At 43.3% G+C, this 26,447-nt stretch overlaps 1 protein-coding gene across 4 annotated transcripts in view; it reads left to right on the top strand.

Moving 5' to 3' along the window:
• Positions 1-26,447, top strand: part of MAP4K3 (mitogen-activated protein kinase kinase kinase kinase 3) — a 249,756-nt gene that overhangs the window by 90,152 nt on the left and 133,157 nt on the right. For all 4 annotated transcript variants that reach the window (XM_083176045.1, XM_083176044.1, XM_083176047.1 and 1 more), the window contains exon 3: positions 11,459-11,549. In XM_083176045.1, the coding sequence (XP_083032171.1) occupies positions 11,459-11,549 (91 nt within the window). The remainder of the gene's footprint in view (positions 1-11,458; positions 11,550-26,447) is intronic.

Raw genomic sequence — 26,447 nt, forward strand, 5'->3', positions numbered from 1 at the left:
TGTGGCATGTGTATCTACGGGCCCTGGAGCGAGCCTGAGGATATTATACCCCTTTTACACCACAATCCCTGGTCTTTGAACATGGGAGTTTCCAGGGTTGGACCCAGCTTCATACCCCATATACACAGCACTGTGACCCAGGTCAGCCATTTACACTGAACCTGGGTCAGCCCTGCTTTTCCCTATGGATGACATAAAAAATGTCCATTTTAGAACTGATAAACTGCCAGCCAACCTTCCCTCAATGACTTAAAATAAAAATGAAAAGACATGACAAGTTAGCATTGAAAAATGTTGGTTAGCGTTTCATCATGTCAGTGACTTCCTCAGGGGATAAACTAGGGTGCTTGCACATTAACCAAACAATTGGTGTCTTCCACCGATATAGGGGGCTGAAGTAAGTGCTTTCAAAGAAACACGTTTGCTCCTGCAGCATTTTTACACTTCTATGGAAAGAGGATGCATTGAGGAGCTTCCACGAGTGTAGGTAGTCTGTGACTCAGTTCTCAAAAATGTGCTTGGATTGGTGATGTGTATATGATATACTTCCTTATTTTATTATGTATAGAATCTTAATCCTTATTTTTATTAATTACAAGTGACTGCACTATGTTATTTATGGTGTTGGTGTGTGGATTTAATTTCAGTGACTGAAAGCTTCAGTAACCCCTGTTGATTATTTAATCTAAAGTGACCAACTGGTGTTGTAGTGGAAGGATATCAGGCAAGCCTGAGTTTTCATGTTTCACTAGGACTCAAAATCAGAATTATTTTGACTTGGTGTCAATTAGCTGCAGACACTTACCTCAGTAATATAGGGCCTTATTCTGATCGTAGCGGCCAAACGTGCGTACGTTCGCTATTAACGTACGCTAGCCGCACGCGGCCGTTGGGGTTAAGTCCACCCACAACTCAGCCGCATACGTACGGGCAGAAACAACGTAGAAGGGGAGTGGCGTACAAATGAGCGTACGGCAACGTACGTGGACGGACCAGCCCTTACACTCCGACAACTGGCGTACAATTGTGCGTACACCACCGTTTACGGACGTCTCTCGGCCGTCTTCCCACCGACTTCTTGCGGCTATCTGAGCGTACGCCAGCTTGCACGGACGGGTCCCTATTGTTTTCAATAGAAAAGTCAGCTTATGTCACCGCTCGTGAGAGTGAGCGTACGTCCGTGTACGCTGACATACCCTTCATATATATGGACCTGCAAATGTTGCCTTTCAACTATAATTATGAAAATTAATTAATTGATTGAATTAATTAATGTGCAAAATAGTGGCCATGGGCTTAAAACATTGCTGAAACATCCTTTGTAGGTGTTAGATGTGGTTTATGTTATTGTATCATAAATACAAAACCTATGTTTGTATTAGAGTGAACACGTTGACACATGTCGACTTGTGTAGATTGAGTGTGCTACTGTGTAAAGTCTATGAAAGCACGTAGTGAATGTGTCGACCTGTTTAGCAAATACCTACCTTAGCATATATAAGCAGGTCTTACAAAGATTCTTACCTTAAATTAAACAAACCTTTAAATGTAGAGAAGTATAGAAAGATAACCTTCCAATGTGTTAGAGTGCTGTGTGTGGCTTGCAGGTAGTGAATTCATGGTTTTGACTTAATAGACTGCAGCATTGCTTATTACATTCAGGTGTATGTGTTTGAGTAGTAATCCGCGTAAATTAGCTAACCCAGGCGCACGCTGGCATGCGGTATCTGTAGGGGTGGTTTGAGATGGCGGTTGGCGGCCGCCTGTTTTGTGTCCGAAATGAACGGTGCTTTAGTCGATCGTGCGGTAGTAGCACCGCTCATTTTTGGTGCACACCCCCGTGTACGCCCATATTTACGCCCATTTTCCCTCATTATTTCGGCCGCACCCCTCTTCACGCCCCTATGCCGCCCCCAATACCCGTACACTCGCGTACAGGTTTTTTCGCACGTAGAGACCCGTCCGTAAGCGTTGGTGAGTGGTCGCGCCTGCGCATTAGCGAATGTACGCATGCGCAGATCATAAAAAATCCCGGGACGTCCGCGTACGGCCCGGCCGCTCCAACCAGAATAAGGCCCCCAGTGTACGCGTGTATCATTGTCATGTAATTAAGAGGAAATAGTTTATAGCAATTTTACTTGCAGTATTCATTAAATTGTAGGAAGGACATAGAGTCATAATTTCTACTGCAGCAATTGTATCCAACACAGATGAAAAAACCCATTCAGGAGCATTTTACAGTATGCTGTGGAGAGACTGATTGCAGCTCTCTTTCTAATTTCCCGCCTCCTGTTGCTTGAGTTCTGACCTGCCAGTAGTAGTCGACAATTATAGGGCAGTGCCAAGAAATAGATGCATACTGATTTCAGTGTTGCTGCTACTAAGGGACACATTCACTTACAGAATGATTTAAGTTGTATTGATAGTTTAGAAAAATACTTTATATTTGTTTTTTATATAAATCAGGCTATCATTCTTATACAGATGGAGCAGCTCGATAGAATCGCCACCTGCAGCGATTCGCCAGTTCCCAGAAGGGGGTGCGGGTGCACGAGATGCTCGAGCGCCTCATTCTGATGGATCCCCCCCAACCGTGCCCCTCTCCTTAAAGCGGAGACGAGCAGGGATTCCACCATCCGCCGCCGAGTGAAAGAGACGCGCGTGCGCGTGAGATGCTCGCGCACCACCCCCTTTAGATAGAGCGCCTCTCCACCAGCGATCACCAGCTCAGGGAATCTGGCGATTCCCTGGGTTGGCTGAGAGGCGCTACATCTGTACATGCTAAATTATTCTATTTGGGGGTATTCAGTTTGAAGCAAGGGGGGGGGGGTGAATTTCCATAGCAGGACGCTATAGAAAGCCGTCCACCCCGTCACTCAACTGCTGGTAATACCAGTATAAGTATGTTTGCTTTTGTCATGGTGTCCCATGGGTTATAAGACATTAAATACAATGCATGGTAGAAGCTTCCTACTGCACTGTTAAAAACTAGATTAGGTGTAATACATTTTAATATACAGGCATTAACCAGATACTGAATACTTGTGCACTGCACAAACCCCATTTCCATACTCAAGCATGCAAAATATTGTCTTATCTCAAGCTATGGCTCACAGCATGGCAGATTATTCTTGCATGACTTTCGTGTCCGCATAATTTCAATTCCTGTGTTGCGTGCTGTGGTATGAGTGGTATTCCATGGGAGTAGATGCTGCAGGCCCAGAGGGAGTTCTGCTGTTTTGCTGTGCACACATGCTTACATTTCTGGAATCAGTGGTTAATGTCAGGTCACAGAGCCCACAAAGCCAGGGGCACGCATTCAGCAAGCATAATCATTCCAGAATCACTCACTAGATAGAGACCTCATGGCTTTGTTTGGACTATCCTTGCTGTGCAGTTGAGACCGCTGTGGATTCTGTCTTTAATAATAAAGTAAAGAAATATTATTTGGCTCTAGAAGTACTTTTTTTTTTGTTTAACTTTTTCTTGACTTCTTGAAGGTTTTTCTAAAGCATATGACCAATGAGGCCTACACAAGTAGCGATATACAGGCATTTTCTTAGCGATTTGACTTAATTTAACTACATCGCTCAGAACATGCCCCTACTTCGCTCTGTGTGTGTAGAGGTCATCTCCAAGTGATTAATAACCTGCACGCTGGTCGGGGCCAGTGTTCTCACTGGAGATAACACATCACTCAGATTGCTCATCTACACACATTGCACATTGCTACGTGTGTAGGCCCCATTAAGGTCCATACACACTGGGCGATTTTGCATTTTTCTGGTATCCCCTCAGCCCCTTGGTTATCACTGTGCCTTGTACAGTATATACATGCTCATGGTTTAGGTCAGTGGTTCCCAAACTGTGTGCCGTGGAGCACTTGCAGGGGTGCCCTGGGATGGTGGTACAGGACAAATTCGAATTATATATGGTCAATGTAATAAGGAATATCAGTGCTTGTGACTTCCAATTATAATATATGTGGATAAACAGAAGTGAATCATGTTCCTCTCCACATAACTGGACCTAAGGATGACATATAACACTTGTTTAATTTAATATTTTTTTCTGAAGTTCTTGGTATCTAACTTGTGGCCTAGGGGTGCCATGAAAAAAATTCTGATACTCTAGGGTGCCTTGATTCAAAAAAGTTTGGGAATCACTGGTTTAGGTTATTGTTATTCGTACTGTTCCTGATTCATAATGTTAGGAGTTGCATTTGTATTGATATCCTATGATTAATCTTCTTATCTACTTCTGTAATTTGTTACTGTGCTGGATGTATTCTGTGTATGTTACTTGTGCCAATACAAATTATTATTATTAAAAAGAAAATGAGCCTTGTAAATACATAAATCATAGGATTGAGTCTGTCACGTATATTAGCCAAAAAATAAACTAGTGCGATTTCATTGTCAATCTGCTTCAACTTTTACTATTTTTTGTTTTCTATTAAAGGCCATATTGCCTTAACATTCTGGTACCTTTTTTATCATTCAAATGCACCTAACCCTAATGTGTGTGCACGATAAGGAAATCTGTATATATGTACGTAACTTGTTGAGAGATGTTCGGACATTCTATTCCTGTTGCAAACACTGGGTAGGGAGACCATTTGAAACAGCACATTGTTGCTAACTTTCCAAGGCCTTCTATGTTTGCTATAAGCGCCTGTGCCCCTCTGCTGTGCCCGAACCACTTTTTTGTTATTTTCTTTTTTTACAACTCTAAATAGAAACACTTAACTTGCTTTATCAGAAATGTGAGGGGGCTGGGGCGAGAAAATATGATGCAGAAGGTGGAAAACAAGCACCCTGGACCCCACAGAAGGGCCTGTATCCAAAGACAGAAGCTGAACATGGACAATATTTAGAATTTTTATTACAGTTGCTCTCCTGCACACCTCACAACTGAACAAACATGATGAATAATTATAGTAACACTAGTAAGCCCGCTCGAAGCAAAAGTTTTCCAAAGCTAGTTTGTGTTTGTGCATGTGTGAGAAAGAGATGTAGTTTCACTCTCGGCCAGCGGATGGCAGTGTTTCGAAGACTCACGGACACTAGACACAAAATTTATTTGCAATGGCATAACAACCACCCCAAACATGTAAATAGGTAGCTGGAACAACACAATTAACTGCATAGCAGACAAGAATATGCATAACATGAGCGTATATTCATACAGGGAGAAGAAGGGAAATCGTATTATTCACATAACGTGTATAATATCACCGTATAGTATTGGTATGGTATCACAACAGTGCCCGAAGGCGCCATTTGGGCACAGGTCTGTAAAGGTAGTATAGAATATAAAGTGGAATATCACTTATAGACTAATGTGAACAATACCCTCCCATAGTAGGAATCACTTAGAGTGTATTGCAATGTTAACTGCAGTAACCAAATATAATTAAAATAAATACCATAAAACCAGCTACCAAGTAAAAAAATAAGATAAACATATTAATACCCAAAGCAACCTACCTCATATTCCCCCACCCTGTACAACCCACCCCCAACATAGGCGTACTTGGATCCCATAAAACAACCTACCCCTATCCCAAGTATTATAGAAGAGAGTAAAGTAGTGGCCCTTAGCTAACGGAAATCACATAAAATCGACACCAACAATGGAGTATGGACATTTCTATGGTACAGTAGCTAATCTATACAAAAAAAACTACCTCACTCTCCCTCCTACCCAATAGAAGAATAATAATGGTCGGATGATGGATGAATGGACTGATTGGGGCAATGAGTTGTTGAATACACAGTTAGAATGCGGCAACACAGTTACGGTACAAAGAAGGATTAATAAGCTTAATATAGTCTGTAAGAATTATGTAACATAGAGTAGAAATGAGAAGACAGGATATACAAGTGGACATCAACAAGGAAAATAACAAAGATAAAGGCATCCTCAAGTATAGTATATACTGTAGCTTCTTAAGAGCTATACGCCATTAAGCTGAAATATTAGTCTAGCCAGGCCCTCCTCCATAACAGAGCCAAGTGGATAGCAGTCCCTCTGTTGTATCCCCCAGGATATATAGATAGCTGGTGGCAGCAATGGGACAAAAGCTTCAGCATCGCCCCCACAAGCCAAGGATATGGACGCAGATAGAAATAGCAGGAAAATAAGGAATTTTTTAACTTCAACCCAACCATCGTGGTCAGAGGACAAAGCAGCAGGGAGTCCCCATAATCAGAGGCTGGAACCACATCAGATATAATAGGAGATATTTCCAGTCGACGGTAAGGGTCCCTAGAAGATGTAGATGAAAATGAGATGGAGAGCTCAGGCAAGTAGCAGCTACTCCATGTCCGCCGAAGCCACGCCCCAGTTGATTGTCATATTAATAGCAAACAAGAAGTGCTGTCTTACTCTTTAAAAATATCACTAGAAAGAAGCATACAGTAGTATAAAAGGGAATATGAGTTTTGGGGAAGTGGATCATTGAGAGACACCATGAACTCTGTAATACTCCGCTCTCGCTTCCACAAAAACCCAGGTTTTTGCCAGGGAATCAGTAATTTCCCATGTTGTGTTTCAGTGTGAATGGGGCATAAATGGAATTCCTGAGTGTAATGCCCCTGTAATTGCACACAGGTTTTTTCAGGGTTATTCCTGGGAATAACACGGTTGTCCACCAGTGTGAACAGCGCTGACCCGGGTTTTCACACAGGACGTGAAAAAGCAAGCTGATTGGGGAATGAGATCAGGTAACATGTGGAGCGATGAGGAGGTGCTGGAGTTGCTGGCTGAGAGAGGGGTGGAGGAAATAAAGAAGCAAGTGACTGTCACTGTCAAGGATTCGACAGTGTACTACTACATATCAAAAATACTGTCTGCATCCATAAAACCCAGCAACTGGTTGTGAACAAACTTAAAGCACTTTGTAAGAAGTACTGCAAGGTGCATGATCTCAAGCGGAGAAAGAGTGGCGGTGCCCGTATGGACAATCAAAGCTGCTCTTTCAACAGCCAATAAAAGCTGCTCTTAGATTCTTCACTCTTGTTAGCAGGACAGACCCAGGAACCAGTGTGAATGGGACAGACCCGGGAATTTCCCAGGTCCAAGGTGCAGTGTGAAGGGGATCTGTGAGCTGAGATGATCTGTACCACGGCAAAGCCCAAGGGTTTTTGCAGGGGTGGCAATGAGAACATGGTATAAGTTGTGCTGATTACTGCCTGTACTGAGACTGCTGGTTTTTCAGCTCTGAATAAAACAAAGTGCATTTCTTCATGTCGTAATCTGACTTAAGAAAGTAAAAATGTTGCTTTTTGGTGCCCTTTTAATAGTTTAATGTGATTGTTACATTTCTTGCAGTCTGCTGCATGTACTCCTCAAACGTGATAACATTTACTAGAGAACAATAAAGCCAGCTTGTGAGTTTATTTGAAAAGTTCTCCTTTTTTGTTAGGTTCAAGGGCAATGTTAGTACAATGTAGCTGGCTGTAACTTGTATTTATCGATCCATTGTGCTAACAGAAGGCCTATACAGTATTCCACAATGTTACTATGGAAGGATATTACTGTACTACTACAGCGTGAGCAATAACAATGCTCACACACCAGACTACAGCTGCGCGTATAAGTAACTCCCATACCAGGAGTATGCACTCGAACAGATATTATCAGAATGTGTTTTGACAATACGGTATAACAAAAGCTTGTGGTTGTCACTTTCATACAATACATTCATCCGAATCATTTCTTAGCATGAGTCAGGAAGATGTAAACATCTTCTCTAGCAAATGCTGGGGCTCTATACAAGAATAGCGCTAACTCTGAAAGAAGCCGCAGCAAAACTCAGTGACTGATATAATAGGGCTGTTGGCTTCTTATGCTACGTGCTTATATTGTACAGTAGTATGCATTCATAAAGGGGAACAATGGTTTCGCTGATTTTCGCTGCTCCTTGAAGCCTCTGTATTGTTCTCTACACACTACGTGGGATTATGTGTCTTCTGTCTCCATTGCTATATCAAGGAACGAGGCTGCAGTCTGTAATGCAGGTATCTGTAAGCTGATGTGACTTCCAGGATCTGTAATTAATTTCTGTAGGAATGTGTTACGTTGTATAATGGAGACTTTTTCTGATGGCATTTTAGATTGTTACAAAACCACTTGGTGAAAGCGCCTCATTAATTAGAGAGGGTTAATGGGAATTGACCAGACTGGCTTAAACTGCCAGGAAGGTGACAATATCTCAAATGGTGTGAAGAAGGGCATTTCTGAAAACACAGCACATGATATTTTGAATTGCAGCAGAAGACTACCACACGATCCACGCTTGTCAGTTAACGGGAAACAGGCTACTAAAATTGGACTGTTGGAAAATGTAGACTGGCCTGATGAAGCTTGCAGGCAGCAGAACTTTGCATAAATAACACCGGGTTGCCTACTTTTAAAGTCTCCTCTGCGGGAGAAGCCTGGAGAGGAGACTGTCGGCAGCACTTTGGGGACTGGGCCTGATGTAGACATCATCAAGCCCCACCCCCAGTACTGCAAACCCCACAATTCGTGGGTCTTCAAGGAGGGGGCGGGGCTAAATGATGCGATTTGCAACTTTAGCTCTTCCCCAGAAAGCTACGAATTGCGGTAATTTACCGCTGCACCGGGGGAGATGAGGGGGTATTTAGGAGGGTCGGCCACCTTTACAAGGGGCCGGGAGGGGGAACCTGAGTTTCGGGAGCCTCCCGGCCATTCCGGGAGAGTGGGCAACCCTGGCATAACATGAGTCCAAGGATCCATTTATGCAGTAAAATGGTATATACATATATAAAAAGAGAGAAGTCTATGGCCACCTTAAGCCCTGTGGAATGTTTAGAGAAGCATGGTTTCATCTATAGTGCCCTGTGTCTTATCACATAAATGAGTTTCTATTTTATTGAGGCCCAGAACCCTTGTCACAGTGACTTCAGATAAGATTAAAAGATCAGGTAAAGTTTATTGCATCCTCCAGATGCTGCGAATATAGATATTAATGTGACCATCGCAGGTATTAAATCCATATTTAAGAGGATCACGTATCTGTATTTATAATCAGGGACTTATTCCATCAACTATGGTTACAGCCTTAAAATGAAATAGGTAAAATATCTTCCTCGGCTTTCTGATATTACGTTCAGGTTTCATAGTATCTTTGTGTCAATTCATTTTCTATTGACTGGACATATTATGATTTTGCAGAGAAACTATATTTCATTTATGTCATAAATGACAAACATCTAAATGTGAAAAGCTGCGCTCAATACGATTTCATAAAAATTATAAAAACTGTGAGGGGCTCCTTTTCACATTCATGTCAGTAAAAACACATTTTTCACTCGCCCAAAATAATTTAGCCATTACTTAACAACCCTAATTGTATTCTCAGATAGGTGATGCTTTTACTAAAAATACTAAAATATACAAAATATACAATTTTCGGTACTTGTTTCCTAGCACGGCGCCCACTAAGCAAAAAGCTTAGTGGGCTATTCTTCGTAGTGAAATTGCATCGCATCGCATACCGTCTACAGTGCTGTGCAATGCATACAATGCGATGCAATGTCCATGTTAACTGCACAGGAGTGCTTATACAATGAAATATCGCATATTATCGTATGGCACCAAATGCGATGCGATGCTATATTTCATTGTACAAGCACCCATGCAATTAGCTGTGATGGGTGCTTACAATGAGATGTGATTCTATGTGATGTGTGCATAGTATGTGATGGGTGCTTACAATTGTAAGCACCCGCACCTACGCCATTGTTTAGCGTCAACCCCAGTATCCACACCACCCCGAAGCGTGGCGTGCGGCGGCGGAACGCGGCCTCCGACCTTTTCATACCCCCACTATCCACGTCGGCGTGGAGTTGATTTTAGACAGTGTGGCGAGCCACCGAGCCTGAAGCGTGGCGATCGGACGCGAAATACATGTAAAGTAATCCGCGTGCACTCGCCACGATTCGGGCTCGGTGGCTCGCTGCGCTCGGCACACTATCTAAAATCAACTCCACGCTGATGTGGATAGTGGGGGTATGTGCCGCTGCGCACATACCCCCACGTTCCGCTGCGCACATAATCATCCCACTCTGTACATGATTATATCACCCACATCCTGCACATGACCCTCCCCCCCACACACACACACACAACACTCATTTGGTGTCCCCCACCCCCCAACACCCAGGACGCGTTCCGCTGCGCACATAATCATCCCACTCTGTGTTTGACTGTAGAACTCTTTTTGTCTGTAGCAACAGAAAAAGAAAACCATTATTATATTAATTTAGCCCAGTCTGTATTGTATGATGCATGACTATATGAGTTTCTAATTGAGCCTCGGATTGATTATTCTGTACAGATGTGAACAATAAAGTGCTAATCCCATTTCCTTTATTAGAGCCAGCATCGTATTGACAATTTACATGTTCTTTGTCCAGTCTTTTGCCAGTCAGTTTGTACTTGTATAGTTCAGAATGCCATTTTTTTCTGTGGAATGTAAAAGTGTTCTTATTCATTACCAGTGAATAGAGATCCTGATCCTGCTATTATTATGCTACACGTTATGCCATTATTGACGCGTTTCATTGCCGTGGGCTTTTCATCCTCCCACCATGATGTTAAGATGCAGGTCTTTGATGCCACTGTCCTGGTGTGCCTTCCGGTACATATTCCCTGATGATGGTACTTGCCATGCATTCCCTCATCTAACGGGCGAAGGGCTTTCAGAACAGTGACTGTCTCATCACCCTGATCTCTGGGGTGTCATTGACAGTTGAGGTCCTCACATATGCGCAGGCTGAAGCATTATAGCAGTGATTAAATGACAAATCAATTGTCACCGTTTCAAAGCTAATTTGGTCACAAATGCTGTGCATGTTAACAAGCGCACATTGTAATTAGGCGATTACTCAGCCTGGATTAATAATGTTATATTTAAAACTGCATGACTGGAACTCTTTACTACAGTACTGTATGTGACTAACAATACATGATTACAATAAAACCTATGAAAACAGAAGTGGATGTATACGGAAAATGAATAAAGTAAAATCTAAAAACATAATGTCCGTAACTGCAGCCAGCATAAAAACTGCGTGTGGCATTCAGTCAGCTCATACAATGTTATTTCTCTCCTCAGACACTAGCGGTTCATTGTTCTGTAGTTTGGCAGAAAAGTCATTGTGTGTGTTTTTTTTTTTTTTTTTAAACCTAGCCGAGGGCCGAGTACAGAATTATTTTTCCACTCTTTGATGAAGACACAAAAATTATATTCTGACTGTCTTTACATTGAGCAATAATTAAAAAGAGACCATTTATTTATATTATATTTCATCTCTCAATAGGATTTGATAGAACATTTATGCACTTTCTATAATCTTTGCATACTCTATATCATTTATGTTGTACACATGTATGTACCTATCTTCACTCTCTATGCCATCTTTTGCAGGGGAAGACTTTGCGGTGGTGCAGCGGGAGATTATAATGATGAAAGACTGCAAGCATACAAACATCGTGGCTTATTTCGGCAGCTACCTAAGGTAGAGTATTGGCTGCATCAATATTAAAAATGCAACAGACTACTGAAGCTATATTTGTAACCTAACTGGTCATTGCACTTAGAGACCCTAAACTTTATATAGACGCAGTTTATATTTATAGACTGTGCTTTTAAATCTAAAAGCATGATCAATGTAACAATGTCATTGTGTCTCTCTCTGTTCTATTGATCTTTACTCATGGTGGGAGATCGGGATGCAGTGAGGGCGGCGGCATTCACTATAGTGACACCGGTATCCCAACTGTCTTCAGATGACCGGCACTGTAATACCGACAGCCGAGGAAGCAGTTGGCCTGGGGAAGGGGAAGGTAGGGGGGTTAGGTTTAGGCACTAGTGGAGGCACCTAGGTTTAGGCTGCAGGGGGTGAAAGTTAGGGATAGGCTGCAGGGGAGGGGGGTTTAGGTACCAAGGAGATTGGGTTAGGGTCAGACTGTTGGTCGGGGGTTTAGGCAGCGGGTTACGGGGGCTAGGGTGAGGTACAAGCGGGGAGGGTTAGGGTCAGGCTGCAGGGGGGAGAGAGTTAGGGTTAGGCTACTACAAGGAAGAGTAAGGGGGTAGGGGGAGATGGTTTGCCTACTATCGGAGCCCCTGTCTGGCTTTCCACTATCGGCATGCCTGGGTCAGCCTTATGACTGCTGGAATCCTGAGCACTAGGATGCCATGTGTATCCAGGGAGATCAACTAATAATTGATTTTGTTTCTAAATTGATCAAAATAGGCTATAACAAAAACATGTTCTGGTGAATTCACCAGTGCTTATTAAATATATTGCAATAGTTCCTTTTCATTTCAAGGAGACCATTGATTTCAGTTGTTTCAATCCCATTGAAATAAATGAGAAAAGCTCCAACTCGTTTATATTCTCTGTGTTTCAATGTCCCCAGAACTCTCTAGCGAGTCCTTTCCACTTTGAGAGGCAGGTTAGAGAATTATATGTAAGTACAGTAAGGGATTGCAGATGCAAGCTATCCACGCCCCCATCCAGTGTGTCCTATTTTGGAATTACATGTAGCTTTAACATGCCTTTTGTGCTGTGTATCTTTGCTCATCAAATCAAACTTTTGAGTTCATAAGGACAGCTGCCATATGTTGACTCTAGATGCATCTGTGCTCTCTTGTTTTATAAAAATTGCAGTCCTCTTGTAAATGTTCAAGTGTTCAGGCAGTTTTCATAAAAATGAAGTCCCTAAATGAAGTCCCTATATGTTTAAAAAATAATCCAGTAATGCACAGTAGTTCTTGTATAATTTATATGTATTTCTATATGAATAAATGAGTGTTATATTTCAGGAACAGGTAAATTCCAAAACTTTGAAACTGTTTGAAATATTATTCAATTAAACTGATTCAGTGGCCATTAATACACAGTACAGTGTTTCACACTGATTCCATTAAAATTTGTAGCTTGTATTCAGGTTCACATTTCAGCGTTAACTTTATTTATGCGTGCTATTATTTATTTGTATTAGAATAGTGAACCCAAATGTGTTGTAGATTCAATATTTGCTGTTCAAGGTTTGCCAGTGGATCATCAATCAAATTTAAATTAGTAAAACTATAAATGTAAGGTTACATATGTCCAAATTGCCTCATGCAGATCAGCCTGAGAGGTAATCCACAGCATCATAGTGCGATTTTGTTTATAGACGATGTCATCAGTGGCTAAACCAGAAGCAAAGCTGTCTTTCACACTGTCCTCAGATTGATGGATACAATGGATATTGTCAGGTCACGGGAGAGCGCATCATTGGCGATATAGTGTGCGCACACTAGACGACATGCACGAAGATGTTAAGACTGCCCGTTATTGTGCATATCAGTTAAGGCAGAGGTTCCCAATCTTTTTTGATTCACGGCACCCTAGAGAATCAGAATTTTTTTCACGGCACCCCTAGGTCCAAAAAATTTCATTAGATTGGGTTTATATGCGATTTTTAGCGGCAGTTATGTGGTAAAGGGCAGGATTTGCTTCTGTTTGTACACATTCTATGATTGGCAGCCACCAGCACTGGTTTTGCTCCTAAATAATTAACCATTAATAATTTGAGTTGGTCCTGGACCACCAAGCTGCGGCACCCCTGCATGTGTCCCGAGGCACCCCAGGGAGCCACGGCACACAGTTTGGGAACCACTGAGTTAAGGTATCGTCTAATGCAGCTGTTGTGAAACTGCACATCCCAGCATGCCTTGCCATAGTTTTAGCATTCCCTAATAGCAAAACTGTGGCAAGGCATGATGGGGCTTTTAGTTTCACAACAGCTGGAGTGCCATAGTTTAGCCATGCCTGGTCTAATGTATATGCAGCTTTAAATAAGAGCCAGCTCACACAGGGACCCATCACATGACAGATGATAACACAAACTGCAAGATTGGTCATCTAAAGCTGCATTTTCCAACTTCAATGATGAATATCTGATCAGTTTTATTGTCAGGCATCGTGTTTACTGTGAGACCACACATGCTGCAGTTTATGACCTATTGCCTAATGTTGTCGGTGATATAACAATGTGTATGGATGGTCAGGTTTACTTTTTCATAAATTATATGCTTTGGTGGCAACTAAAAAAAGGTTAAACATATTTGTGTGCATGCAATCTGGGATAGCGTGGGGAAAAAATATTTTGTTTTAATATTTCAGAACAAATTCATTTCCTGATGGAGTAAGAGGAATGGAACAATTATGCAAATGTTCTATGAGAGACATTTCATTGCTGCTGTTGCCAGTTGTTGCAGCAAACAGCGGAGTGAATTGACTTTATGAGAGCAGACAGGCCACACTTCCCTGAGGCAATCAAGCTAGCCTGCCTAGTATCTGCAATAAAACTTATGATGTTAACATTCTTATAGCATACAAGGAAAACCATTTGGAAATGGCAGTCCTCATAATAATGGCGTCAAATAATCCATAATCTCACACATTAGTTTTTCTCTTTAACCTATTGAATGCCAACATTGCTGTGAACGACCCCCAAAATATCTGCCAAAATTGCCAGCATTGCTCACAGCGACTGTTCTTTTAACATAAATAAATACAAATACAGCCAAGTCAATTAAGTGGAGTTTAGTTAAATATTGCACCCAAAAAAAGAACAGTCATTGCTAGCGGAGCTGGCATTTTGAACAGATATTCTGAGGATCTCTCACACAACGTTGGTGCTCAAAGTGTTAAAGTCTACAAAGGTTTTGCATTGGTTTGATATTTACAGTGCCTCTGATTGCAGATTTAATTAAGTTGTAGTCTTTTTTTGCAAAAGCATCCATTTTGAATAGCAAATATACAGTGCATCCGGGAAGTATTCACAGCGCTTCACTTTTTCCACATTTTGTTATGTTACAGCCTTATTACAAAATATAATACATTTTTTCCCTCAAAATTGTACACAAAATATACCCATAATGACAACGTGAAAAAAAGTTTTTATGGAGATTTTTGAAAATTTATTACAAAAATAAGTTTTTTTTTTTTTTTTATGTACATATTTTGACATGAAGCTCAAAATTAATCTCCTGCTTCCACTGATCATCCTTGAGATGTTCCTAAAACTTAATTGGAGTCCACCTGTGGTAAATCAGTTGATTGGACATGATTTGGAAAGGCACACACCTGTCTATATAAGGTCCCACACTTGACAATGAATGTCAAGTGAGCACAAACCTATTGTAAAGCGCAACGGAATCTGCTGCGCTATATAAGAAACTGTGGTACTTATGTAATATCTGGACTCCCGTTTTTCTTATGAGACCGCGTCCCCTCGCGGGGCTCGCTGCGCTCACCACGCTTCGGGCACGGTGCCTCGCTGCGCTCGCCACACTATATAAAATCAACTCCATGCGTAGTTGGATAGTAGGGGTATGAAAAAATGGGGTGCATTTAACATGGGAGTCCAGATAATACATAAGTACCGAAACTGTAAATACAAATAATAAATAAACCAAGCATGGTAGTCACAGAAATTGTCTGTAGACCTTCGAGACAGGATTGTCACGAGGCATAAATCTGATGAAGGATACAGAAAATTATCTGCCACTTTGAAGGTCCTGATGAGCACAATGGCCTCCATTATCCATAAATGGAAGAAGTTCAGAACCATCAGGACTCTTTCTAGAGCTAAACTGAGCGATCGGAGAAGAGGGGCCCTAGACAGAGAGATGACCAAGAACCCAATGGTCGCTCTTTCAGAGCTACAGCATTTCTCTGTGGAGGGAGGAGAACCTTTCAGAAGGACAACCATCTCTGCAGCAATCCATCAATCAGACCTGTGTGGTAGAGTGGTCAGACAGAAGCCAATCCTTAGTAAAAAGCACATGGCAGCCCGCCTGGAGTTTGACAAAAATGCACTTGAAGGACTCTCGGACCATGAGAAACAAAATTCTTGTCTGATGAGACAAAGATTGAACTCTTTGGCGTGAATGCCAGGTGTTATGTTTAGAGGAAACCAGGCACCGCTCATCACCAATCCAATACCATCCCTACAGTGAAGCATGGTGGTGGCAGCATCATGTTGTGCGGATGTTTTTCAGCATCAGTAACTGGGAGACTAGCCAGGATAGAGGGAAAGATGAATGCAGCAATTTATAGAGGCATCCTGGATGAAAACCTGGGTACTCTTTACCTAGAAGGGCGCCCATCGTGGTGATCGCGGGCATTGCGGGCAGTACATTAACGGCCGCGACGCGATGCCCGCGATCACCGCGATTTCCCATAGGGTTCAATGTTAAATTTTGTGCTGACCGCGATTTTACATTCAATGCTTCAATGGCCGCGATTTTACCATAGGAATCAATGTTAAATGGGCTACAGAGCCCAAATAGGCACAATTAACCCTTAAATGTCCCCCCAAATTTTTAACGCCACCCCACGATCCACGCCAACCCGAAGCGTGGCGAGCGCAGCGAGCCCGCGAGGGGCGGCGGTACGTGTCCTCCGACCTTTTCATGCCCTACTATCCACGTCGGCGTGGAGTTGAGAATAGAATAGTGTGGCGAGCGCAGCGAGCCACCGAGCCCGAAGCGTGGCGAGCGGACGCGGATACCTTCACAGGTAAACGCGTCCCTTCGCGGACTTCACAGGTGTCCGCGTCGCCACGGACACCTGTGAAGCCCGCGAGGGGACGCGTATAACTGTGAAGGTATCCGCGTCCCCTCGCGGGGCTCGCTGCGCTCGCCACACTATTCTATTCTCAACTCCGCGCCGACGTGGATAGTAGGGCATGAAAAGGTCGGAGGACGCGTACCGCCGCCCCTCGCGGGCTCGCTGCGCTCGCCACGCTTCGGGTTGGCGTGGATCGTGGGGTGGCGTTAAAAATTTGGGGGGACATTTAAGGGTTAATTGTGCCTATTTGGGCTCTGTAGCCCATTTAACATTGATTCCTATGGTAAAATCGCGGGCATTGAGGCATTTTACATTAAAATCGCGGTCAATCATCCTTTTTAACATTGTTCCCTATGGGAAAATCGCGGTCATCGCGGGCAGCAGATTTTTATGTACCCGCGATTTACCCGCGATGACCGCGATTTTTTACCCCCGACGCCCGCGATTCCAATCGCGGGCGCCCTTCTAGGTAAAGAGTACCAAAACCTGTTCCAGAGCACTCTTGACCTCAGACTGGGGAGAGGTTAATCTTTCAACAGGACAACAACCCTAAGCACACAGCCAAGATATCAAAGCAATGACTTCAGGACAACTCTGTGAATGTCCTTTAGTGGCCCAGCCAGAGCCCAGACTTGAATCCGATTGAACATCTCTAGAGATGTCTGAAAATTTTTGTGCACTGACACTGCAAAGAGAAATGGGTGAAACAGCCCAAAGATAGGTGTGCTAATCTTGTGGCATAATATTCAAAAAGACTTGAGGCTGTAATTGCTGTTAAAGGGGCATCAACAAAGTATTGAGCAAAGGCTGTGAATACTTATGTACATGTGATTTCTTAGTTTTTTATTTTTAATAAAATTCCAAAAATCTCCCTTTTTTTTTTTTTACATTGTCATTATGGGGTATTGTGTGTAGAATTTTAAAGGGAAAAAATTAATTTATTCCACTTTGGAATAAGGCTGTAACATTAAAAAAAAAATGTGGAAAAAGTGAAGCGCTGTGAATAGCACTGTATATTTTAATCATCTGGACATCAGAGCAGTGTATGCTAAAAATAAAATAATTTCCTTAAGGTACCAGAATTTAAATACATATCAGTTTTTTTTAACCAAGAACTCTTTTCTTTTTGAGACCTATTTGAGCTTCCCTTTTTTTTTACATTGAGATAGATACATGAGTCCTAGGCCCTTATTCTGGTTGGTGCGGTAATATCCGCGTGCGTTCGTGCCGCCGATGTTTTGTCTGCGCATGTGCAGAGGCGTCTCTGCGCATGTGCGAGCGGAACGCACGGCCACATTCCGCATGAAATGTGTACACTACGAACAGGGGGTGGAGAGGGGCGTGAAGGGCTGTTTGGCCTCATTACCATATGTTTACACCCCGCGTTTCATGGGCGTTCCCATGCAAACGCTGGGCGTACGTATGGTAATGCGGCCGTGACGCACGTGTAGGGGGCGGACATTTGACATTGCCGGATGTCAGCTGCCCGACCAGATCCCTGCTTTTGCACGGAGAAATGCTTGTGTGGTCTGAGGTTGCGCGAGCTGCCTGGCCATTCGGTCCTGCATTCGATGGTCTGCGACCATCGAATGATGGGGGAGGTTCCCTGAGATGGAGGAGGTGTATTCATGAGAAATAAACGTGCGGTCCGTTCGGACAGCTCCTTACCGCGTACGGACGGAGTTGGCGATCCGTATGGAAGGCGGGGTTTAGGATGCACGGTGCTGGCCGCATATTCGCATCCGGCCGCACGGATCAGAATAAGGCCCCTAGTGAAGTGGGGGGAAAAAATGAAAAACTGACAATCATTTGCCTGATGTGTAGTCACATGTTGTTATAGTACATATTATTAACCTGCTTAGCCTCTTACTATGCATACTAGTAATTCCATATACTACTATGTATGTATGTGTGTGTGTGTGTGTGTGTGTGTGTGTGTGTGTGTGTGTATATGTGAGTGCCGGTTATATCAAAGATATAACCGGCACTCCATAATACATACATTGACCCCTGGTGCCTTCCAAACATAGATACAACAGCATATACGGCGTAGAGTACTCTGATGAAGGAATAAATCATTCTGAAACTGTTTGCACCCAAGCTCGTTGCGTTGTGAGCTTTCTTATATCTTTTACAAATCCCTTGAGTGCCGCCTAAGCCGTATATGCTGTTATATATATATATATATATATATATATCCACAGAAAGTCCGCACCTATTACCACTTTAGCCGTCACTGTGGTGCTCACGCCAATGGACAGAATCCAATAGACAACAGAAGTAAAGCAGAGGGCACTCACCGTTGAGATGAAAACTTTTTTTGGAGTTTAATGGAAGTAAGGCATGTTGTTAACGTTTCGATCCCAGCATGGATCTTTGTCAAAACATCAGCAAGAGATACAAAGTGATCCTTTCACTACAGCCACACACCTATCAGCTCAAGTGCTGGAGACGGAGGTGAAGCGCAGCGCTTCGCGCCGCGTCACCCGCGTCATCACGACGCACCAGGTCCAATCAGGGGGGCCAGGGGTCACGCATCATCACCTGACGCGATCCCGGCCACTCCCCTGGACCAACTACGGAGCGCATCGCCATGTTGGAGAGGGCAGAGAACTCTGCGGGCTAGGTGTATGGGGATGCGGACGCCATCTTGTGGAGGTCACTAAGCAAAGACCTTAAGCGATCATATCTGAGGCATAAAAAATGTAACACATTGATTACAGGCGTTAGCGGCGGGGGCAAGTCACTAGATAGGCTGGCTGTTAAAGCACATCAGTATAGTGGACATAACAATACAAATAACAACATATAATATATACATTATTTACAGTGGGGGAGGTTTCATAGGAATATTAGTCAAGCCTGAACCAGTGACATATGGCCCGATGAGGTCAGAGACTGGCCCAATGAGGTCAGACAATGACTGAGCGGGAGATCGCATGTATATCATGAGGTCACAGATAAGCAGAAATAGGGTATTCTTCATTGAGTCCAGATGGAGATAAAGTATCCAGTTTCCGAATCCACTGGCATTCCCTCTGTAGCAACATTTTATGTCTATCACCTCCTCTTCTGAGAGGAGGTATATGGTCCACCAGCATGAACTTAAAGTCCCTAATCGAGTGTCCGGCATCTACAAAGTGCCTTGCTACCGGAGGTGTATTTATATCAACCCCATTCAGGGCCTTTTTGACAGAAGATCGGTGCATCGCTATTCTCTCCTTCGCCATCCTGATGGTTTTACCCACATACAATTTGTTGCAGGGGCAAAGGGTAACATAGATGATAAATTTAGATTCACAATTTAAGCGATGATAGATTGGGAATGTCTGTCCGGAGATCGGATGGGTGAAATGTGTGCCCGTGACTAGAAAGCTGCAGTTGGCACATTTTGTGCATTTATAGGTGCCATTCCATAGAGGGAGATAGACTCAGTCATAGATCTGGGACATACCAATGGCTGGGTCGACACCCCTACCTCGCTCTTTCTTAAACAGGAGTTCCCCAAGGTGCCCTTAATCTACATACTACCGAAAATACATAAGAGCATGGTGGCTCCCCCTGGCAGACCAATTATATCTGCCAGGGGTTCGTTGAGTCAACCCCTTTCCCAATATGTGGATTACCACCTACAACCGGTAGTTAAATGCACCCCTTATTATATACGAGACACTACAGACTTCTTAGTCAAACTTCAGGATTTTGGGGGACCCCCAACTGGCAGTATACTGGCTACCCTGGATGTCAGTAGCCTCTATACCAACATCTCTAATAGGGAAGGTATAGAGGCTGTCCGCAATACTCTGGTGGGGAATACTGACTATACAGGTCCGCCTGTTGATTATTTGCTTCTTCTTATCGACATTATTTTGCATAAGAACTACTTTTTATTTAACAATGCGTTTTTCCTGCAGCTGGTTGGCACAGCGATGGGGTCCAATATGGCCCCATCCTATGCCAACCTGTTCATGTACCAGTATGAGAGAATTCATATTATGTCCAATGTACAATATTCCAAATATGTGGCAATTTACATGAGGTACATTGATGACCTCTTTATGGTCTGGACTGGCACACAGAAGCAACTTGATGACTTTGTCCTTTATCTTAATGGCCTACCTGGCCTGATCAGGTTCACATGTACAAGCGATCCAACCTCACTTAACTTTTTGGATGTAACGATAACTGTCAATAACAACAAATACGATACTAAAGTATACAAGAAACAAACGGATAAGAACACACTCTTGGCATACGACAGTTTTCATCCTCAGCCACTTAAGAGAGGGTTGCCCTTTTCGCAGCTCATCAGAGTTGCGAGGATTACATCTAATCCGGATGACCTTAATGATGAACTGCAGATTATGGCACAAAAATTTCTTGATCGAGGATACGATAATAGAGAGGTCCAGGAAGCAGTACAGAAGTGTAAATCATAAAACGCGAGGACCTACTGAAACCAACAAATAAAGATTCTAACCTCGACAGAATAGTGTTTCCGACCACCTACTCTACCAATTCGGGACTCCTAAAATCGTCTGTACAGAAACACTGGCACATCATGAGCACCGACCCAGTGTTGGGCCCAGATTGTGCCAACACTCCACTATTTAGCTACAAAAGGAGCAGTAATCTGAAACAGAGGGTTTCCTACTCCGACATCAGCCCCGTTAAGACATCAAGTGGGTGGCTGACATCTAGGAATGGCACCTATAAATGCACAAAATGTGCCAACTGCAGCTTTCTAGTCACGGGCACACATTTCACCCATCCGATCTCCGGACAGACATTCCCAATCTATCATCGCTTAAATTGTGAATCTAAATTTATCATCTACGTTACCCTTTGCCCCTGCAACAAATTGTATGTGGGTAAAACCATCAGGATGGCGAAGGAGAGAATAGCGATGCACCGATCTTCTGTCAAAAAGGCCCTGAATGGGGTTGATATAAATACACCTCCGGTAGCAAGGCACTTTGTAGATGCCGGACACTCGATTAGGGACTTTAAGTTCATGCTGGTGGACCATATACCTCCTCTCAGAAGAGGAGGTGATAGACATAAAATGTTGCTACAGAGGGAATGCCAGTGGATTCGGAAACTGGATACTTTATCTCCATCTGGACTCAATGAAGAATACCCTATTTCTGCTTATCTGTGACCTCATGATATACATGCGATCTCCCGCTCAGTCATTGTCTGACCTCATTGGGCCAGTCTCTGACCTCATCGGGCCATATGTCACTGGTTCAGGCTTGACTAATATTCCTATGAAACCTCCCCCACTGTAAATAATGTATATATTATATGTTGTTATTTGTATTGTTATGTCCACTATACTGATGTGCTTTAACAGCCAGCCTATCTAGTGACTTGCCCCCGCCGCTAATGCCTGTAATCAATGTGTTACATTTTTTATGCCTCAGATATGATCGCTTAAGGTCTTTGCTTAGTGACCTCCACAAGATGGCGTCCGCATCCCCATACACCTAGCCCGCAGAGTTCTCTGCCCTCTCCAACATGGCGATGCGCTCCGTAGTTGGTCCAGGGGAGTGGCCGGGATCGCGTCAGGTGATGATGCGTGACGCCGGCCCCCCTGATTGGACCTGGTGCGTCGTGATGACGCGGGTGACGCGGCGCGAAGCGCTGCGCTTCACCTCCGTCTCCAGCACTTGAGCTGATACCGCCGCAGCTGGATGAGTGAGCCTGAGGTCCATCAGTGGCAGGTGAGACCCACGTGAGTGGGAAAGGGGAGTGTGATGGTCTATCTCCATATATGGAGTTCCGGGCATGGGCGTGTTTTGGCTATTAACTAGGATTGGCTGGTCTGTGATGCACAGCAGCTGTTGTGGTTTGAATGAAGTTAATGGTGATGGCTATTTAACACTGCATGAGTGTCACTAACATTGGGTCAGTCTGTGAGAAAGGTTCTGTTGAACCGAAACGGATTCGTCGACTGTGACTGTGTTCTTCCTACACTACTAGGATGGGTGATTATGTTTGTGACCCCCGCTAATGTTAAAGGCATGCTAATGCCAATTGATAAGCTGCAAAAAGTTTGACGCTCAGTTGCCACTGGAATAAATTGTCCGTTTGTTGGGACTTTAAAAATCAAATAAGGAGTGCTGCTTCTTTATATCTTTTGATATATAGTTTTCTATATATATATATGGAAAGAGAGATACCCAGCGCAATTCAGTCCAACAAAGTCCTTATAACCAGGTCCACAAAACAGTTCCCAATGTGTGCAGCTCCAACAATAGGATCCAACCACGAATCCAATATATATATATATATATATATAGATACCAGGAAAGTCCGGCACTCCCAGAGTTTGCTGCTTTCAAGTGCTGTGGTGCCTTCCTATTGGAAAATCCAGATACAGTGAAGCAATGGAGGCGGCACTCGTCAGTCTTTGCAAATATAATCTTGTTTATTCCGACAGTTTCGGGGATTTACCCCTTCATCAAGGATAAGGCAGTACACACTGCCACAGTACACAGCAACACATTATATACATGCACAAAACAAACGCTCCCCCCCTAAACCCACCCACCCATCATCAGGACACCGCAAGGTCTCACCTGTTCACAATCACACCGACCAATGACAGGATAGACAATCCGTCACACCTGTCTGCTCTGTGCTTTAACGAACAGCCAGGCATGCACCTCCGTGCGCCCATCCACGCTACGTCTCCGTTGTCTAGACAACGGCAGGAGCGGGATGACGTCATCATGTATCAGACGGAATCTCAACTGTTCTTTAGGCATGACGTCATGCAATTGAAGGCAGAAGTCTGCCTATATCGTCGTTATATCGACGACCTGTTGATTTTTTGGTCTGGGGACATGGAGGCATTGAAAGAATTGTTTAATGCACACAACTTGACAGATAATCCTATTAAATTCACAGTTCAGATTAATGTATGCAATGTGAAATTTTTGGATGTCGACATCAGTCTTATCAATGGAGTTATTAGTACAGCCTTATACACAAAAAGTACTGATCGTAACACTATTCTCAGGAATGACAGCTTCCACCCTCTCCCGCTACGCAGGGGTTTACCATACTCTCAGTTATTAAGAACTCGACGCATCACTTCAGATGATGATGCAGCGAGAAGTGCGCTTGACAGTGTCGTGAATAAGTTTGTCCAGAGGGGTTATGATATGTCAGATTTAAACAAAACTAAACAGCTGGTTATGTCCATTCCACGAGATACTCTTCTGACCCTTAAACCTGAAGTGGCCAGGGAAGACAAACAAACTATTATCCCGTGGGTTCATAAATTTTCTAGCGAGGACAGAACAAACACCCGAAAAATTAAACAGTGGTGGCCAATGGTAGCCTCTGATAGGGACCTTCCCCTTTTACACAATTCACGTATCTTACCTAGTCTCACTAGGAACAAAAACATTAAAGATACAGTTGTTAAATTGGACATAACTGGGTGGGATAAAAAACAACCCACTCAACACTTCATGTCCCAAAAAAGAGGGTGCTACCGCTGCTTAGGCTGCACCACGTGTAGAAGCCTTCAACCCTGTGACAAATTCCGACACCCGCACACTGGAAAATATTACACAATCAATTATGCTTTGACCTGTACGTCCACTTTCATCATTTATCTTCTTACTTGCCCTTGTGGCATGTCCTATGTTGGCAAGACGCAGAGACAATTCAGGGAGCGTATGGCTCAACATAGGACTGCCATATCCCAGGGCTTAAGTAAAGGGTCTAGTGACCAGCCGGTTGCTAGACACTGTATTCTTATGAAACACAGTGTGGCCAGTATGAGGTCGATTATTATTGACCACATCCCCCTCAATATCAGGGGGGGGAATCGTAATAAAGCCCTCCTACAGCGAGAAAGCCGGTGGATTTTTGTACTTAACACATTGGCACCCAAGGGTCTGAATGATACCATGGGTCTCCAATGTTTTCTGTAACAATATCTATAACATTGTTTATAGGATGTCTCCATCTTCATATATATATCTTGTACTATTGTAACATTTTTTTGTAACTGTATTTACACCTATATCTAACTGTATTCTCTTTTTCAGATGTCCATCTTTTTGAACCGATATTGGACGTCTGTTTAAGTAGTTCTTTAATAATTTTTGTGTGTGCATTTTGTATAGTTACTCATATTGGGCATACCAGCACTACTTCTTTGTATGTAGTAATGTTTATATTGACGGCAGCACCGTATTGATATAATTTTTATACTTAGATTGTATACGATTGCCCGTTTTGTTGTTATGTGGGTTGCCTAGGTAACCAAGCACGCCAGGTCTCCGACTCTGGCTGGGGCCGTAGTGCACGCATGGCTAGAGGCTATGATTGGCTTCTGGCTATGCGTGCGTGAAAGCCACGCCGGAGTTCCAGGCGCACCTTGATGACGTCATCCCGCTCCTGCCGTTGTCTAGACAACGGAGACGTAGCGTGGATGGGCGCACGGAGGTGCATGCCTGGCTGTTCGTTAAAGCACAGAGCAGACAGGTGTGACGGATTGTCTATCCTGTCATTGGTCGGTGTGATTGTGAACAGGTGAGACCTTGCGGTGTCCTGATGATGGGTGGGTGGGTTTAGGGGGGGAGCGTTTGTTTTGTGCATGTATATAATGTGTTGCTGTGTACTGTGGCAGTGTGTACTGCCTTATCCTTGATGAAGGGGTAAATCCCCGAAACTGTCGGAATAAACAAGATTATATTTGCAAAGACTGACGAGTGCCGCCTCCATTGCTTCACTATATATATATATATAAATATAGACCAAAGAAGAATGCAGCACTCCAGCACAGTCAATTCAAATTTCTTTTAGTGGAAAAGTGGCATACAATTTAGCAACGTTTCAACACCAATGTGTCATCATCACATTGGTGTTGAAACGTTGCTAAATTGTATGCCACTTTTCCACTAAAATAAATTTGATTGCTCTGGAGTACTGCATTCTTCTTCTGTCTGTATCACACGTTGTGTGTATTGCGGGCATCCGCCATACATCTTTGTCCCATTTTGGAAGACGTTTTTTATGGAATTTTATGAATAAATCTATTTTATCTGGATGAATTGTCCTGCTGTTTGAAGCTACGGAATAAAAGATACCTTTGTATGAACATAGGGACCACCTCTTAGGTGAGTTTGTTTCTCATGAGAGTGGAAATTGTGACAATTATAAAGATACCTTTATGGGAAAATCTTCAAGCATTTTTAGGTGAGCCCTACAAGGTTTTCAACTTAGATTGAGAAGAATTGTGTAACCTAACATAAGAATTTCTTCCTTCTATATTTGGAGATTAGGAACACCTTTTCTCCCAATAGAAAGGATCTCTACACGAATCCTGGTAACAGCACAGTGGAGTTGCTATTTCTTTTGTGTCATTTGTCATTGGGTTTGGTATCCCATTAGCTTCTCCCCGCTGCAGTTCTTGTTTAAGCGCAGGTGGCTTGGTATAATTTTTTGTATTCAGTAAGGTGGGACAGTTGGGCTTAGTCTGCACTGGAGGGTTTGGGAGGTAGGAGGAGAGAACTGGGAAACTTAACGGGCAAGGTGTTGGGAACCACAACATCGGGATGTTGCTGTTTGTTTTCTGACTGCCGGCATCCTAAGCGCTGGGTTCCAGCACCCAACCCAATTTAAATTGTATGAATTTCTATTCCTATGAAACACACATACTTTTATCATATATAAGTCTCAAGGTGGCCATACATTGCTGCGATGTTTCGCAGCAGTGTACGGCCACCCGATACCCGGCGAGCCACCCGGGACCTTGCCGGG

Source organism: Crinia signifera, chromosome 3 (assembly GCF_055691185.1).
Source record: "Crinia signifera chromosome 3, ASM5569118v1, whole genome shotgun sequence".
Classification (NCBI taxonomy): Eukaryota; Metazoa; Chordata; class Amphibia; order Anura; family Myobatrachidae; genus Crinia; species Crinia signifera.